The sequence below is a fragment of the Anomaloglossus baeobatrachus genome, chromosome 11 (genome assembly GCF_048569485.1).
Source record: "Anomaloglossus baeobatrachus isolate aAnoBae1 chromosome 11, aAnoBae1.hap1, whole genome shotgun sequence".
Lineage (NCBI taxonomy): Eukaryota > Metazoa > Chordata > Amphibia > Anura > Aromobatidae > Anomaloglossus > Anomaloglossus baeobatrachus.
Genome location: NC_134363.1, coordinates 35424251 through 35438255, shown reverse-complemented (window position 1 = coordinate 35438255; position 14005 = coordinate 35424251). Strand labels below are relative to the sequence as shown.

The following is a 14005-nucleotide window of genomic DNA, read 5'->3' as shown; positions in this document are numbered from 1 at the left end:
GGCCATCTGCCAGAAAGCAATTAAATCAAACAGTTTGAAAGGAAAGCAAGAGTGAAAAAGAATTATAAGCATCAGTAATAGACAATAACAAACCACCCCTTACATTCCCGGAGATAAAAAAAAAAGAACCACAAAGTTTCCAGCTTTTGGTATCTTTTCTAGCCTCAAGTCTACAGGGCTGATTTAGTTGCTTCAGTTTGGTGGAGAGAAGGTTCTCAAATTTCTGGGTCAACGAGAATATGTTTGTCCTAGACTTGACAATTCAAGGACTTGAATCAATTTGGTAAAAATTTAGGTCGGGTTTACATCTGAGGCAACCAATATGTGGTCATTAGAAGTTCCATGTAGGGTTGGTGAGAATCAATTCGCATGACCCGGTCCATCGGTCACGACAGTGACCTCTGGCTGTTGAATGGTTGCCATGAGAAGTGCCTCTTTCCAGAAGGCATCCTTAGTTCTTCTCTTGATCAGCCAGCCTGGCTTGATGTAATGACATGTTCTCAGGGCTCCCACCTTGTAGGCCTTTTAGCCCAAGATTACTATCATGACTGTCAGGGACTAGTAGAGCGATCAGTTTTAGGTCAGTTTCTATATGGTTTATCATGGCCATCAAGGAAGGGGGGGGGGCCCTTTTTGGCACTCAACTTTACAGGAATGAAGGAACAACCACTAGAACTTTCAGATACATGAGGTAAAAGTCAGCGAAACACACCAATTTCGGTGAGACCAGCTGACCATCATACAGTTAGGTCCAGAAATATTTGGACAGTGACACAAGTTTTGTTATTTTAGCTGTTTACAAAAACATGTTCAGAAATACAATTATATATATAATATGGGCTGAAAGTGCACACTCCCAGCTGCAATATGAGAGTTTTCACATCCAAATCGGAGAAAGGGTTTAGGAATCATAGCTCTGTAATGCATAGCCTCCTTTTTTTCAAGGGACCAAAAGTAATTGGACAAGGGACTCTAAGGGCTGCAATTAACTCTGAAGGCGTCTCCCTCGTTAACCTGTAATCAATGAAATAGTTAAAAGGTCTGGGGTTGATTACAGGTGTGTGGTTTTGCATTTGGAAGCTGTTGCTGTGACCAGACAACATGCGGTCTAAGGAACTCTCAATTGAGGTGAAGCAGAACATCCTGAGGCTGAAAAAAAAGAAAAAATCCATCAGAGAGATAGCAGACATGCTTGGAGTAGCAAAATCAACAGTCGGGTACATTCTGAGAAAAAAGGAATTGACTGGTGAGCTGGGGAACTTAAAAAGGCCTGGGCGTCCACGGATGACAACAGTGGTGGATGATCGCCGCATACTTTCTTTGGTGAAGAAGAACCCGTTCACAACATCAACTGAAGTCCAGAACACTCTCAGTGAAGTAGGTGTATCTGTCTCTAAGTCAACAGTAAAGAGAAGACTCCATGAAAGTAAATACAAAGGGTTCACATCTAGATGCAAACCATTCATCAATTGCAAAAATAGACAGGCCAGAGTTAAATTTGCTGAAAAACACCTCATGAAGCCAGCTCAGTTCTGGAAAAGTATTCTATGGACAGATGAGACCAAGATCAACCTGTACCAGAATGATGGGAAGAAAAAAGTTTGGAGAAGAAAGGGAACGGCACATGATCCAAGGCACACCACATCCTCTGTAAAACATGGTGGAGGCAACGTGATGGCATGGGCATGCATGGCTTTCAATGGCACTGGGTCACTTGTGTTTATTGATGACATAACAGCAGACAAGAGTAGCCGGATGAATTCTGAAGTGTACCGGGATATACTTTCAGCCCAGATTCAGCCAAATGCCGCAAAGTTGATCGGATGGCGCTTCATAGTACAGATGGACAATGACCCCAAGCATACAGCCAAAGCTACCCAGGAGTTCATGAGTGCAAAAAAGTGGAACATTCTGCAATGGCCAAGTCAATCACCAGATCTTAACCCAATTGAGCATGCATTTCACTTGCTCAAATCCAGACTTAAGACGGAAAGACCCACAAACAAGCAAGACCTGAAGGCTGCGGCTGTAAAGGCCTGGCAAAGCATTAAGAAGGAGGAAACCCAGCGTTTGGTGATGTCCATGGGTTCCAGACTTAAGGCAGTGATTGCCTCCAAAGGATTCGCAACAAAATATTGAAAATAAAAATATTTTGTTTGGGTTTGGTTTATTTGTCCAATTACTTTTGACCTCCTAAAATGTGGAGTGTTTGTAAAGAAATGTGACAATTCCTACAATTTCTATCAGATATTTTTGTTCAAACCTTCAAATTAAACGTTACAATCTGCACTTGAATTCTGTTGTAGAGGTTTCATTTCAAATCCAATGTGGTGGCATGCAGAGCCCAACTCGCCAAAATTGTGTCACTGTCCAAATATTTCTGGACCTAACTGTATATGTTTTCAGTGACGTAACTTGAAGCTTATGGGCCCCAATGCAAAAGCTCCAACTATAGCAAATCTTTCATAGTATTGGTCATTTTATATAGGTCAAAGAGACTTTTTGGGTTCCTTAGGCTCCATGTCCCTGGTGCGATTGAAACCCCGGCACCTATTGTAGCTACACCCCTGTATGTTAGAGTTTCTTAGATCTCCCATCAGTTGAAGCTCTAAACACTCTAATGTATAACCTGTAACTTTTCCCCACCTACCAAGTGTCCATTTATAATACTGGTATCTTTTATGTGGTGGAGAAGCACTTGAGCTCCCTAAGACACCAGGTCCAGGCTGTGCCTGTCACTTCTGTGCCTCCATAAATACCAAAATGATGAACTAGAAAAGCTGAGGATGGAAGGAGGGAGGGGCAAGAAGAAGAGGGAGGTTCTGAAGGCAGAGTTCCACCCCTTCCTCCCTTTCCTATCTACCGTACATAGAATCTAATCTGCACCAACTGCCATCGCCTATCTCATAAGCTTGCAGCCAGCATTCACAGGAGGATCATGATGATGGGTAAGGGGGTAATCAGCTGACCTCTGGCTGTCATGACAACCCAATGGCACCCTGCGATCACATGATGGGGGCGCTGATGGGTTGAATTAGCGACGCGCTTGCTGTCAGCATCTGTTAAATGTTGCTATCAGAGATTGAGAACAGCATTTGACTGGTCATCAGCTGTGTCCCTGCCTTTGATGCCGGCTCACACACTTGAGCCAGCAGCTTTTCCTGGACTTGACGGCTGATGTAATCTGCCATCTAGTGCCTCTAACAGCCACAGGTGCATCAGCCATCTAGTGCCTCTAACAGCCACTTGTGGATTGGCCATCTAGTGCCTCTAATAGCCACTTGTGGATCGGCCATTTAGTGCCTCTAATAGCCACTTGTGGATCGGCCATCTAGTGCCTCTAACAGCCTTGGGGTGGATTGTCCATCTAGTGCCTCTAACCGCCACGAGTGGATCAGCTATCTAGTGCCTCTAACCGCCTTGGGTGGATCAGCCATCTAGTGCCTCTAACAGCCTTGGGTGGATCAGCCATCTAGTGCCTCTAACAGCCTTGGGTGGATCAGCCATCTAGTGCCTCTAACAGCCTTGGGTGGATCAGAGAATCATTAAATCAGAAATCAAGTGCCGAGAAAGATGCAGTGATGTGTGAACCGGCATCAAAGGCAGGAACACAGCCGACGACATACATCTTGATGACACTTGGCCTTTACTAGAGGAGGTGTGGCTCACAGGGTGATTTTGCATAACAGCCTAAAGACACGCCCCTGAGGATCCTGTAAGCTACTAAATGAAAAGTCCCATATATCTGGAACAGTATGGCGGATTTTAAAAAAACAAAAACAGTATAATCAGGGGAGCGGTTAGAAAAAAAATAAGAACGAAAATTGGCTTTATAATTGTTCTGACAGGTCCTCTTTAAAAAAAATCCCAGACAAAATAATTCTCATTGAATCAGAAATTTGTACGAGACAGGCCTGAATGGAGGTAATGTAATTCCACCAGAGGGAGCCCGAGCTCTGCACATCGAGGCCGACGTTACATTGCAGCAAGCAGTATATTGTATGTCGCCTCTGCTCTTGGCAGGCATCATTCCTATCACAAGGGTGGCAGGGTGGCGATTTGATTGAAAAGCCTGCCAAGCTCCGAAGAATAGCACTAGACGAACCATTCGGGTCATCCATCACCACCAAAGTTGGGACATTTAATGCACAGGCCGAGAGTGGAGAAGTCAGCGGAGCATGGAGCCGGGTCTGGAGGGAGCAGTATTTCCGCACAGTGTGAGTCCAGGTGCATAGTGGTTATGCAGTGTCATGGTGCATTATGGGAGTGCAGCATTTCTGCAAGGAGATACTATTCCGGTGGACTTATTAAGTATGGTGATCATGGCGTCTGCATTCTACACGACGGCGCGTGAGCACAGTGGCAGACAAGACTCGGTCACATTGGATTTTTTTGGAACCTTTTGAGCCCAAGGCAGAAGCGAAAGAAACCCAACCCCCCCCCTCCCTCCCCTGCACTGATTGACACTAAATGCAGCAGTCGACTCCTGCGGGTTAATGCAAATTGTGACTCGATCAGACAGATGTACGTCAAAATTAGAGAGGATGTCTCGGCAAGAATTTAGACATTAAACCCCGAGGAAACGCTTGATTTACGCTATTGACAACGCAGATGCAATCAAGGCTTGAAATGGATATTCCGCCTAACCCCCAGCGTGCCACGGCGCTGTCTTTGCAGCTCCGAATATATGTACTGCATCCCAAATAACAAACAGCATTACTGATTCTAGGTGTAATCTCAGGGAGAGGTCGAATGGCACCAGTAAATTGTGAGACCCAGTGTACACTCTACAAGTGAGCCCCCAACTATTGTCTGCACCCCAAAAATGCATATTAAACTAGCTGTACAGTGATAATGGGTACTAGCCCCTATAACAACAATACCAGCATCTACACTGACACTTCCTGATCCCAGCTAACATGTCGGTGCATGCACTCTGACACTGCCTGAACTCAGCTACCATGTCTGTGCATGCACGCCAACACTACCTGAACTCAGCTAGCATGTCGGTGCATGCGCACCGAGTCTGCCTCACTCCACTAGCGTGTCACTGCCTGAACTCAGCTAGCCTGTCGGTGCATGCGCACCAACACTGCCTTAACTCAGCTAGCGTGTCAGTGCATGAGCGCAGAAACAGGCTGAACTCAGCTAGCGTGTCAAGGCAGTGTTGGTGCGCATGCACTGACATGCTAACTGAGTTAAGGCAGTGTTGGTGCGCATGCACTAACTCAGTTAGCATGTCAGTGCATGTGCACAGACAATGGCTGAACTCAGCTAGCATGTCAGTGCATGCGCGCCGACACTGCCTGAACTCAGCTAGTGTGTCTGTGCATGCATACCCGACACAGCCTGAACTCACCTAATGTGCATGCGCATAGACACTGCAAGAACTCAGCTAGTGTGTCTGTGCATGCGTACCGACACTACCTGAACTCAGCTAGCGTGTCCATGCATGCAAACGACCATGCCTGAACAGTGTGGGGCAAATGTTTTCTACTCCTTGGCTCCTCTCTGTGGCCACCACTCCATTCAGAGAAGAGCCAGGCTGAATGCCCAGTGATACTGTGTGAAAGTGGTCAGGCTCAGGTAGTGTCTGTGCATGTGTGCAGACTCGGACTGATTTCAGGTAGCACTTGCTCTAGGTAAGTGACGTCTGTCAATCAAAAACAGAGGAAGTCCCTAAAATGCAAGTTGAGTGGGCATTACGGTGCAATGAGCTCTTGGCCATGCCAAGAATGCCCTGAAGCCCCCTTGTTGATATGTTAATTAAAAGGTGATCTCAGTTGTCCGACTGACTGGTCTAAACATTGAAGCCTATTCTGGAATTAATGGGAAAAATCTCTTACGTTTCAAGGTCAACTACGATGTGACTAATACCTTAGTAGAGTTGGCGTAAATCGATTTGCAAGATCCAGTCCACCCATTAGCCATATCGGTAATCATTCCCGCGTGACGCACAAATGACATCGCACTAGAGCCATGGATGCCATCAGCTAAGAGGCAGCACTCACGGCTTCTTTTTACAGCCACATATTACCAACATGGTTGATGGACAAGGTCAGGCAACCAGGTTGGCCATAATTCCAAGTTTTCTCAAGGCAGCCAAATACCAGCTACTCCCATCTACTCACCCAGCGGCATGCCAATGCCATAGCCCTTGGTATCCAGTAAGCCCCCGATTTGGGTGAGGTTGCAGTTGAGCCTACGGTGGTATTCATTCATGGTGGACTCCATCAGAAAAGCGTAACGGGAGTTCAGCACGCGGGCAATCCCCTCTTCCGTGCTCTTCACGAACACGCTGGGCTGCTTCGAGTTCATGTAATTCCACATGCGCTGGTAGGTTTGATACCGTGAGTTCTGTCGGAATAAACAATTAAAATTGAAACTCAAGGTATTAACATGAAACTCAAAATGGCCTTACGCATATGGACGCTTGGTTTGGCTGAGCATGCGTGCATTTTGAATGACGGATAAGCTGCTGCCAGTCAACTGTGATGGCAGCATATCTCTCTTGAGAACAAAGGATGGGACATGTTGAAAGTCCCTAAAAAAAGTTGACCGAAGATATTACCCACACAATACCTCCAGTGACCAGCTCTTAGGTACACCATTCCACCCTAATTTAAGGGGTGGCAAGCTTACCCACCTGGAAGAACGTCATAGTAGAGCCACCATGAATGGTTCCATACTCTATATTGGTCTGATCTGCAAGGTCATCGGCGGACTCGATCGGGACCTCCATTCTCTGCACAGTCAGGAAAGCAGCGAGGTTGGCAGTGTAGGAAGAGATGATTATGAGAGTGAAGGCCCACCTACAGGAGAAACAATGGATGACATGGGCTGTATCATGGAGAGGCAAAACTAGGAGTGCAGTTTAGGGTTGTTGGTGTCAGGATAGCACCCAAGAGGAATTTAATGGGTGTAAGAACTTACCAGACTCCACTAACGCATCGTGTAGACAGTGCCCTGGGCATAACTTCTGACCCCTGCTGCATAAATCCTCCTACAGGAAACCACAGGCTGTTCCCCAATGTGTACTGGTTCTCCAGAATGTGATGTCTCTCCCGTAGACATGGGTGTGGGTTGTACCATTCATAAGGACTCAATCTGAGGGTAAAACAGTGTAAATTTGAGGGTCATACCACCAAGGTGCCTAAATGTATAACTAATGCTGAGGTATTTTCTCTTACAAGAGTGGACCTTCTACTGCACATGCTCACTGGTCGACATCCTAACATTCTCACCATTTCCAATCGACATAGACACCGAGTACAGCTGATTGGCGGGCGTGCCATGTATCGTACCCTCAACGATCAGACATTGATGACCTATCCTAAAGCCTGCTTTACACGGGACGACCGATCGTACGATTTCACGATCGATCGCACCCGACCCGGTCGTTTGTGCGTCACGGGCAAATCGCTGCCCGTGTCGCACAAAGTCGTGAAACCCCTGTCACACGTACTTACCTGTTGAGCGACGTCGCTGTGGGCGGCGACCATCCATTTCCTGAATGGGGAGGGACGTTCGGCGTCACATTGACGTCACACAGCCGCCGGCCAATAGAAACTGAGGGGCTGAGATGAGCGGGATGTAAACATCCCGCCCACCTCCTTCCTTCCGCATAGCCGGCGGGAGCCGTGGGACGCAGGTAAGCAGAGTTCATCGCTCCCGTGGTGTCACACGGAGCGACGTGTGCTGCCACGGGACCGATGAACAACCGGCACAAGTAAAAATAAACGATATTATGAAACTGAGCGACGAGTACACGACTCACGATTTGTGAGCGATACTGCGTCGCTAGGTGGTATCACACGAGACGACGTCGTGTATGATGCCAGATGTGCGTCACGAAAACCGTGACCCCGACGATGCATCGCACGATCCGTCGTCTCATGTAAAGCACCCTTAAGGCTAGGCCATCAATGTAAAAATAGTGGACAATCTCTTTAAGTTTGGTCAATGGACCAGCTAAAAGTACCATTTATGGCAACTACACAATGTACAAAGTGGTCCCACTACCGATGCACTGAAGCTGATTGGTGGAGAAGCCAAGAGTCCGACTTTCACCCATGTGATATTGGTGACTTATTTCTAATGGTAGGTCATCAATAATAAAGTCCCAGAAAACTCACTTGAAACTACACGAATCCTTAACGAGGTGCTGTCAGCTCTCTTGACATGGAAATACAGATACATGTATATACAAATAGTATATATATTGTAGAGATACGACTTACTCAGTGGTGTTTGAGGTAGGCATAGGAGGCCACTTTAAACAAAATGTCCAAGCTGCTTCATTAAAACTCCATAAAGCAAACCACACAGAAGGAAAATAAAAGGCTTTTCTTGGCAGGAAAAACAGGATAGTCCGTCCAAGCATGGAGGCTTCACACAGGAGGACTTCTTACCTCCACACACAGACAACTAATGAATTCACCTGAACTTTATTATATGCACCACACCATGCCCGGGGGTGGGGATATGTGAGAGCAGCCAGTCCAACCAATCTCTCTGACTGCCCTCGTCAGCTCTATAAACCCTCTAATTACTTTACATAATGGAGATAACTTCCAGGCTTACAACACAGAGGATAACCACCTCTGTGATACATATCTCCCCTCCGTGACATGTTCGGTGGCCATATTACATATCGTCCTGTGCCCAAAGCCAGGGGACTTGGTACCTTCCACTATCAAACACTGGACCTTTGACAGCGCATCCGCATTGACATGTAGTTTTCCAGGCCTCTGCTCTACATGGAAGTCCTGAAGTGATGGAAACCATCTGGCCACAAGGGCATTTTCCCCTTTCTCTTCCCCCATCCATCTCAGCAGGGCATGGTCTGACATGAAATCTACATTTCATGCCTAATAGGTAGTCTCTTAAAGTGTCAAAGTGTCCAACACCCATTTGATGTCTAATCACCGCTTCTCCACGTCGTACATGGAGTACTGTTATTTTGGGTATCTTTATATAATCAAGTCCATAACAGCAGGAAGACAGTTTCCTACTTAGGTACATTATTGGGTGCTCTACGCTGTTCACCTCTTGGGACAAGATGGCACCTAGCCTAGCCTCTGATGCATATATCTGGACCACAATTTTGTTATTGAAATCTAGTGCCACCAACACCGGCTGTTTACACAAAGCTGGCTTCAGTTCTTAGGAGGCTGTCTCCAACTCTAGAGACTACTTGGCCGTAGCTAATTTTTTGCCCCTTAGGAGGTTGGTCAGGGGTGCGGCTACCATGGCGAATTTCAGGATGAAGCAGCATTAGTAGTCCAGGATGCCCAGGAATACCATAACTTGGCTCTATGAGTGCAGTTGTGGTTAGTTTTGGATGGCATTTACCCTATTCATTTGAGGCTTGGTCTCACTCCTGCCCCCAACATAGCCTAAGTATCTGGCTTTGTCAATCCCAACAGCACATTTCTTTGGGTAGATAAAAACCCCCGCCTTCCTTAAAACATCAAAAATTGCCTGGACCTTGACCAGATGACCTCACCAATCCTGGCTGAAGATCACGATGTCATTCACGTAGGCTTCTGGGTATTTGTTGTGGTGAACTAGGATTCTGTCCATGGCTCTCTGGAGGTTGGTTGGACCGCCTTTCAGCCCAAATAGCATCTGGACATACTGGGAACAACTGTCTGGCATTGAAAAGGCTGTCTTGTCCTTTGTATCCTTGGAAAGGGGAATCTGCCTATACCCTTTCATGAGGTCCACGATGGTAATGTAGCGGGCTAGCCCTAGCTGGAAAACTCACCTGAAACTTTATCTTTCCATGAATCCTTAAAGAGGTACTGTCAGCTCTCTTGACATGCTGGTTTCTGTGTATATACTGTACATATAGCACACACAATAACTGAAGCAGAGGCACCTAGAGTGGCCCTCAGACTGGGGACCCTGCTCTGTCCCTTATCCCAGAGGTACGCTCAATGGTGGCAAGGTCTGGACCGTCAGTGTGACCCTAACACCTATATGAACCCTGGTTGAACACCCCTCTGGGGAGGGCCGGGACCGAAGCAACAAACCTCACAAATAACACAGACAGGAGAGAACCAAAAACACACACACTGCAATCAGACCCATGGGAGAGACAAAACGTGAATAGGAAGAAATAACATATATGGAGGAAATAAACTGACAACAGGGATATTTCCAAACCACAAAAGATCAAACAATAGATCGCTAGAAACTGGATCACACGCAAAAGACCGGAATCGCTGGAGCAACACTGAAGCTATAATCGGAGATGAGGGGCCGGATCCAGAACCTTATAAAGGGTGGAGGCGGCTGTAAGTGGTCATGAACTTCTAGCAGCAGTTCACAAGCCAGCAGGAATTAGCTTCTGCTGAACTGATGAGCAGTGAACATGCAAGAGCTGACGCTCTGGCTGAACAACTAAGACATCAGGTTGCCTATCAGACTCTGCAGTGTGCACAGAGTCCAAAGCCGCCATGACACCTATCGCATGCAGAGTAAAAACACCCCATGACAATTATACACTTCTGTATTCTAATAACACTTTTAGACCAATATACGAGTCCAAGCATGGAAACTTCACATGGGAGGCCTTCTTACCTCCATACACAGATAACTAATGAATTCACCTTGACTTTCTTATATCCACTATAACACACCCCTGGGCTGACGATATGTGAACAGCCAGTCCCACCCAACTCTCTGATTGTAAACCTGGCCTTTGTCAGCCCTATTAACCTTGTTAGTACTATATGTACTGGAGCTATCTTCCAGGCTTAAATCACAGAAGATAACCACCTCTGTGATACATATCTCCCCTCCATGATATGTCCAATGGTCATATATGTACTGAAGCTAGCTTCCAGGCTTACATCACAGAGGATAAGCACCTCTGTGATACATATCTCCTCTCCATGATATGTCCAATGGACATATATGTACTGAAGCTAGCTTCTAGACTTACATCACAGAGGATAAATCACTTCTGTGATACATATCTCCCCTCCATGAGTTGTCCAATGGTTATATACATACTTGAGCTAGCTTCCAGGCTTACATCAAAGAGGCTAACCACCTCTTCGATACATATCCCCCCTCCATATGTCCAATGGAGATATACGTACTGGAGCTAGCTTTCAGGCTTACATCACAGAGGAGAACCACCTTTGTGATACATATCTCCCTTTTATGATATATCCAATGGCCATATTACATATCCCCCTCTGCCCAACACACACACATATATACAACACACACAGACACACACACAGAGCTGCATAAATATATACACATTTATGCGAATATGCAGAACAATACAAGCATATATATATATATATATATATATATATATATACACACACACACACACACACACACATATAAATATACAAACATACTGTATATACATACACGTCAAGGTACATTTACATAAACATACGCACAGTTATATACATATGAACACACACAGTATATATACCACTGTTGGAGACAGACACAAGATGGCCCCTGTGCAAGAACAGTATATGGGCCCTTTGCAGTCCAATATTTCATCAGAATGGACAATTCCATCTATATTAGAGGTGGTAGTGGCCCACTTACCTCTTGGGCCCCTGTGCATCAATGATACAGTTAGGTCCAGAAATCTTTGGACAGTGACACAATTTTCGCGAGTTGGGCTCTGCATGCCACCACATTGGATTTGAAATGAAACCTTTACAACAGAATTCAAGTGCAGATTGTAACGTTTAATTTGAAGGTTTGAACAAAAATATCTGATAGAAATTGTAGGAATTGTACACATTTCTTTACAAACACTCCACATTTTAGGAGGTCAAAAGTAATTGGACAAATAAACCAAACCCAAACAAAATATTTTTTTTATTTTCAATATTTTGTTGCGAATCCTTTGGAGGCAATCACTGCCTTAAGTCTGGAACCCATGGACATCACCAAACGCTGGGTTTCCTCCTTCTTAATGCTTTGCCAGGCCTTTACAGCCGCAGCCTTCAGGTCTTGCTTGTTTGTGGGTCTTTCCGTCTTAAGTCTGGATTTGAGCAAGTGAAATGCATGCTCAATTGGGTTAAGATCTGGTGATTGACTTGGCCATTGCAGAATGTTCCACTTTTTTGCACTCATGAACTCCTGGGTAGCTTTGGTTGTATGCTTGGGGTCATTGTCCATCTGTACTATGAAGCGCCGTCCGATCAACTTTGCGGCATTTGGTTGAATCTGGGCTGAAAGTATATCCCGGTACACTTCAGAATTCATCCGGCTACTCTTGTCTGCTGTTATGTTATCAATAAACACAAGTGACCCAGTGCAATTCAAAGCCATGCATGCCCATGCCATCACGTTGCCTCCACCATGTTTTACAGAGGATGTGGTGTGCCTTGGATCATGTGCCGTTCCCTTTCTTCTCCAAACTTTTTTCTTCCCATCATTCTGGTACAGGTTGATCTTTGTCTCATCTGTCCATAGAATACTTTTCCAGAACTGAGCTGGCTTCATGAGGTGTTTTTCAGCAAATTTAACTCTGGCCTGTCTATTTTTGGAATTGATGAATGGTTTGCATCTAGATGTGAACCCTTTGTATTTACTTTCATGGAGTCGTCTCTTTACAGTTGACTTAGAGACAGATACACCTACTTCACTCAGAGTGTTCTGGACTTCAGTTGATGTTGTGAATGGGTTCTTCTTCACCAAAGAAAGTATGCGTCGATCATCCACCACTGTTGTCATCCGTGGACGCCCAGGCCTTTTTGAGTTCCCAAGCTCACCAGTCAATTCCTTTTTTCTCAGAATGTACCCGACTGTTGATTTTGCTACTCCAAGCATGTCTGCTATCTCTCTGATGGATTTTTTCTTTTTTTTCAGCCTCAGGATGTTCTGCTTCACCTCAATTGAGAGTTCCTTAGACCGCATGTTGTCTGGTCACAGCAACAGCTTCCAAATGCAAAACCACACACCTGTAATCAACCCCAGACCTTTTAACTACTTCATTGATTACAGGTTAACGAGGGAGACGCCTTCAGAGTTAATTGCAGCCCTTAGAGTCCCTTGTCCAATTACTTTTGGTCCCTTGAAAAAGAGGAGGCTATGCATTACAGAGCTATGATTCCTAAACCCTTTCTCCGATTTGGATGTGAAAACTCTCATATTGCAGCTGGGAGTGTGCACTTTCAGCCCATATTATATATAGAATTGTATTTCTGAACATGTTTTTGTAAACAACTAAAATAACAAAACTTGTGTCACTGTCCAAATATTTCTGGACCTAACTGTATGTCCACCCCGGATACATACACACACATATTGTATATACAGATCGATAACTATTTAGTGCTTGTAATGGTATTCTTCAGGGAAAAATATAACAAAAATTGGACAAATGGGTGTCACCATGAGTCTAATCAGCGTGTGCAGAGATACAACTTTTAGATATGAGGAATGATAAAGAAGTATCCAGAAATGTATACATTTCCAGGAGGAATCACAGATGAACGACAAGAGAATTGCTCCAGCATCGATATTTCATGAGATTTACTATACCAGGCATGTCAGAAGAGCAGACCGATGTCTTAGTGTTACTATTGTCTTTTATGATCCATTATCGTTTAGTCTGTGGCTAAAAGTGGTATAATGACAGCGTCGTCCTTGACAAGGGAACGACTGGAGAAAATGCTTTTGTGAGGGGAATATTCGCACACGACTATTTATCTATATTTATCTACATTAGAACAGATCTTACAAATCAGATAAACCTTGGAAATTTCTGCCTTTTTATCACTTTACCATAATTAAGCGCTCGGTCCCACAAGGTCTAACACAGAAAAGCGAATTCGCTAAATGTCATCATGGCTTTTCAAAGGTTTTAGCTAGCGGTGCGACCAATATTTTTCTACAAATGTCACCCTTTGAGCCTATTAATCGTTGCAACATTATACAGCACAAGAGCTGAATTATCAACACTCATTAATAATTACAAGGAAACCTTTATGGGGCTATATCAAATGAGGAA

At 45.0% G+C, this 14005-nt stretch overlaps 1 protein-coding gene across 3 annotated transcripts in view; it reads right to left on the bottom strand.

The window, feature by feature from the left end:
- The window catches only part of GRIK5 (glutamate ionotropic receptor kainate type subunit 5), a 383239-nt gene that overhangs the window by 19973 nt on the left and 349261 nt on the right, over positions 1 to 14005 (bottom strand). For all 3 annotated transcript variants that reach the window (XM_075328483.1, XM_075328484.1, XM_075328485.1), the window contains 3 exons: positions 6934 to 7107; positions 6647 to 6812; positions 6132 to 6357 (listed from right to left, as the gene is read on the bottom strand). In XM_075328483.1, the coding sequence (XP_075184598.1) occupies positions 6132 to 6357; positions 6647 to 6812; positions 6934 to 7107 (566 nt within the window). The remainder of the gene's footprint in view (positions 1 to 6131; positions 6358 to 6646; positions 6813 to 6933; positions 7108 to 14005) is intronic.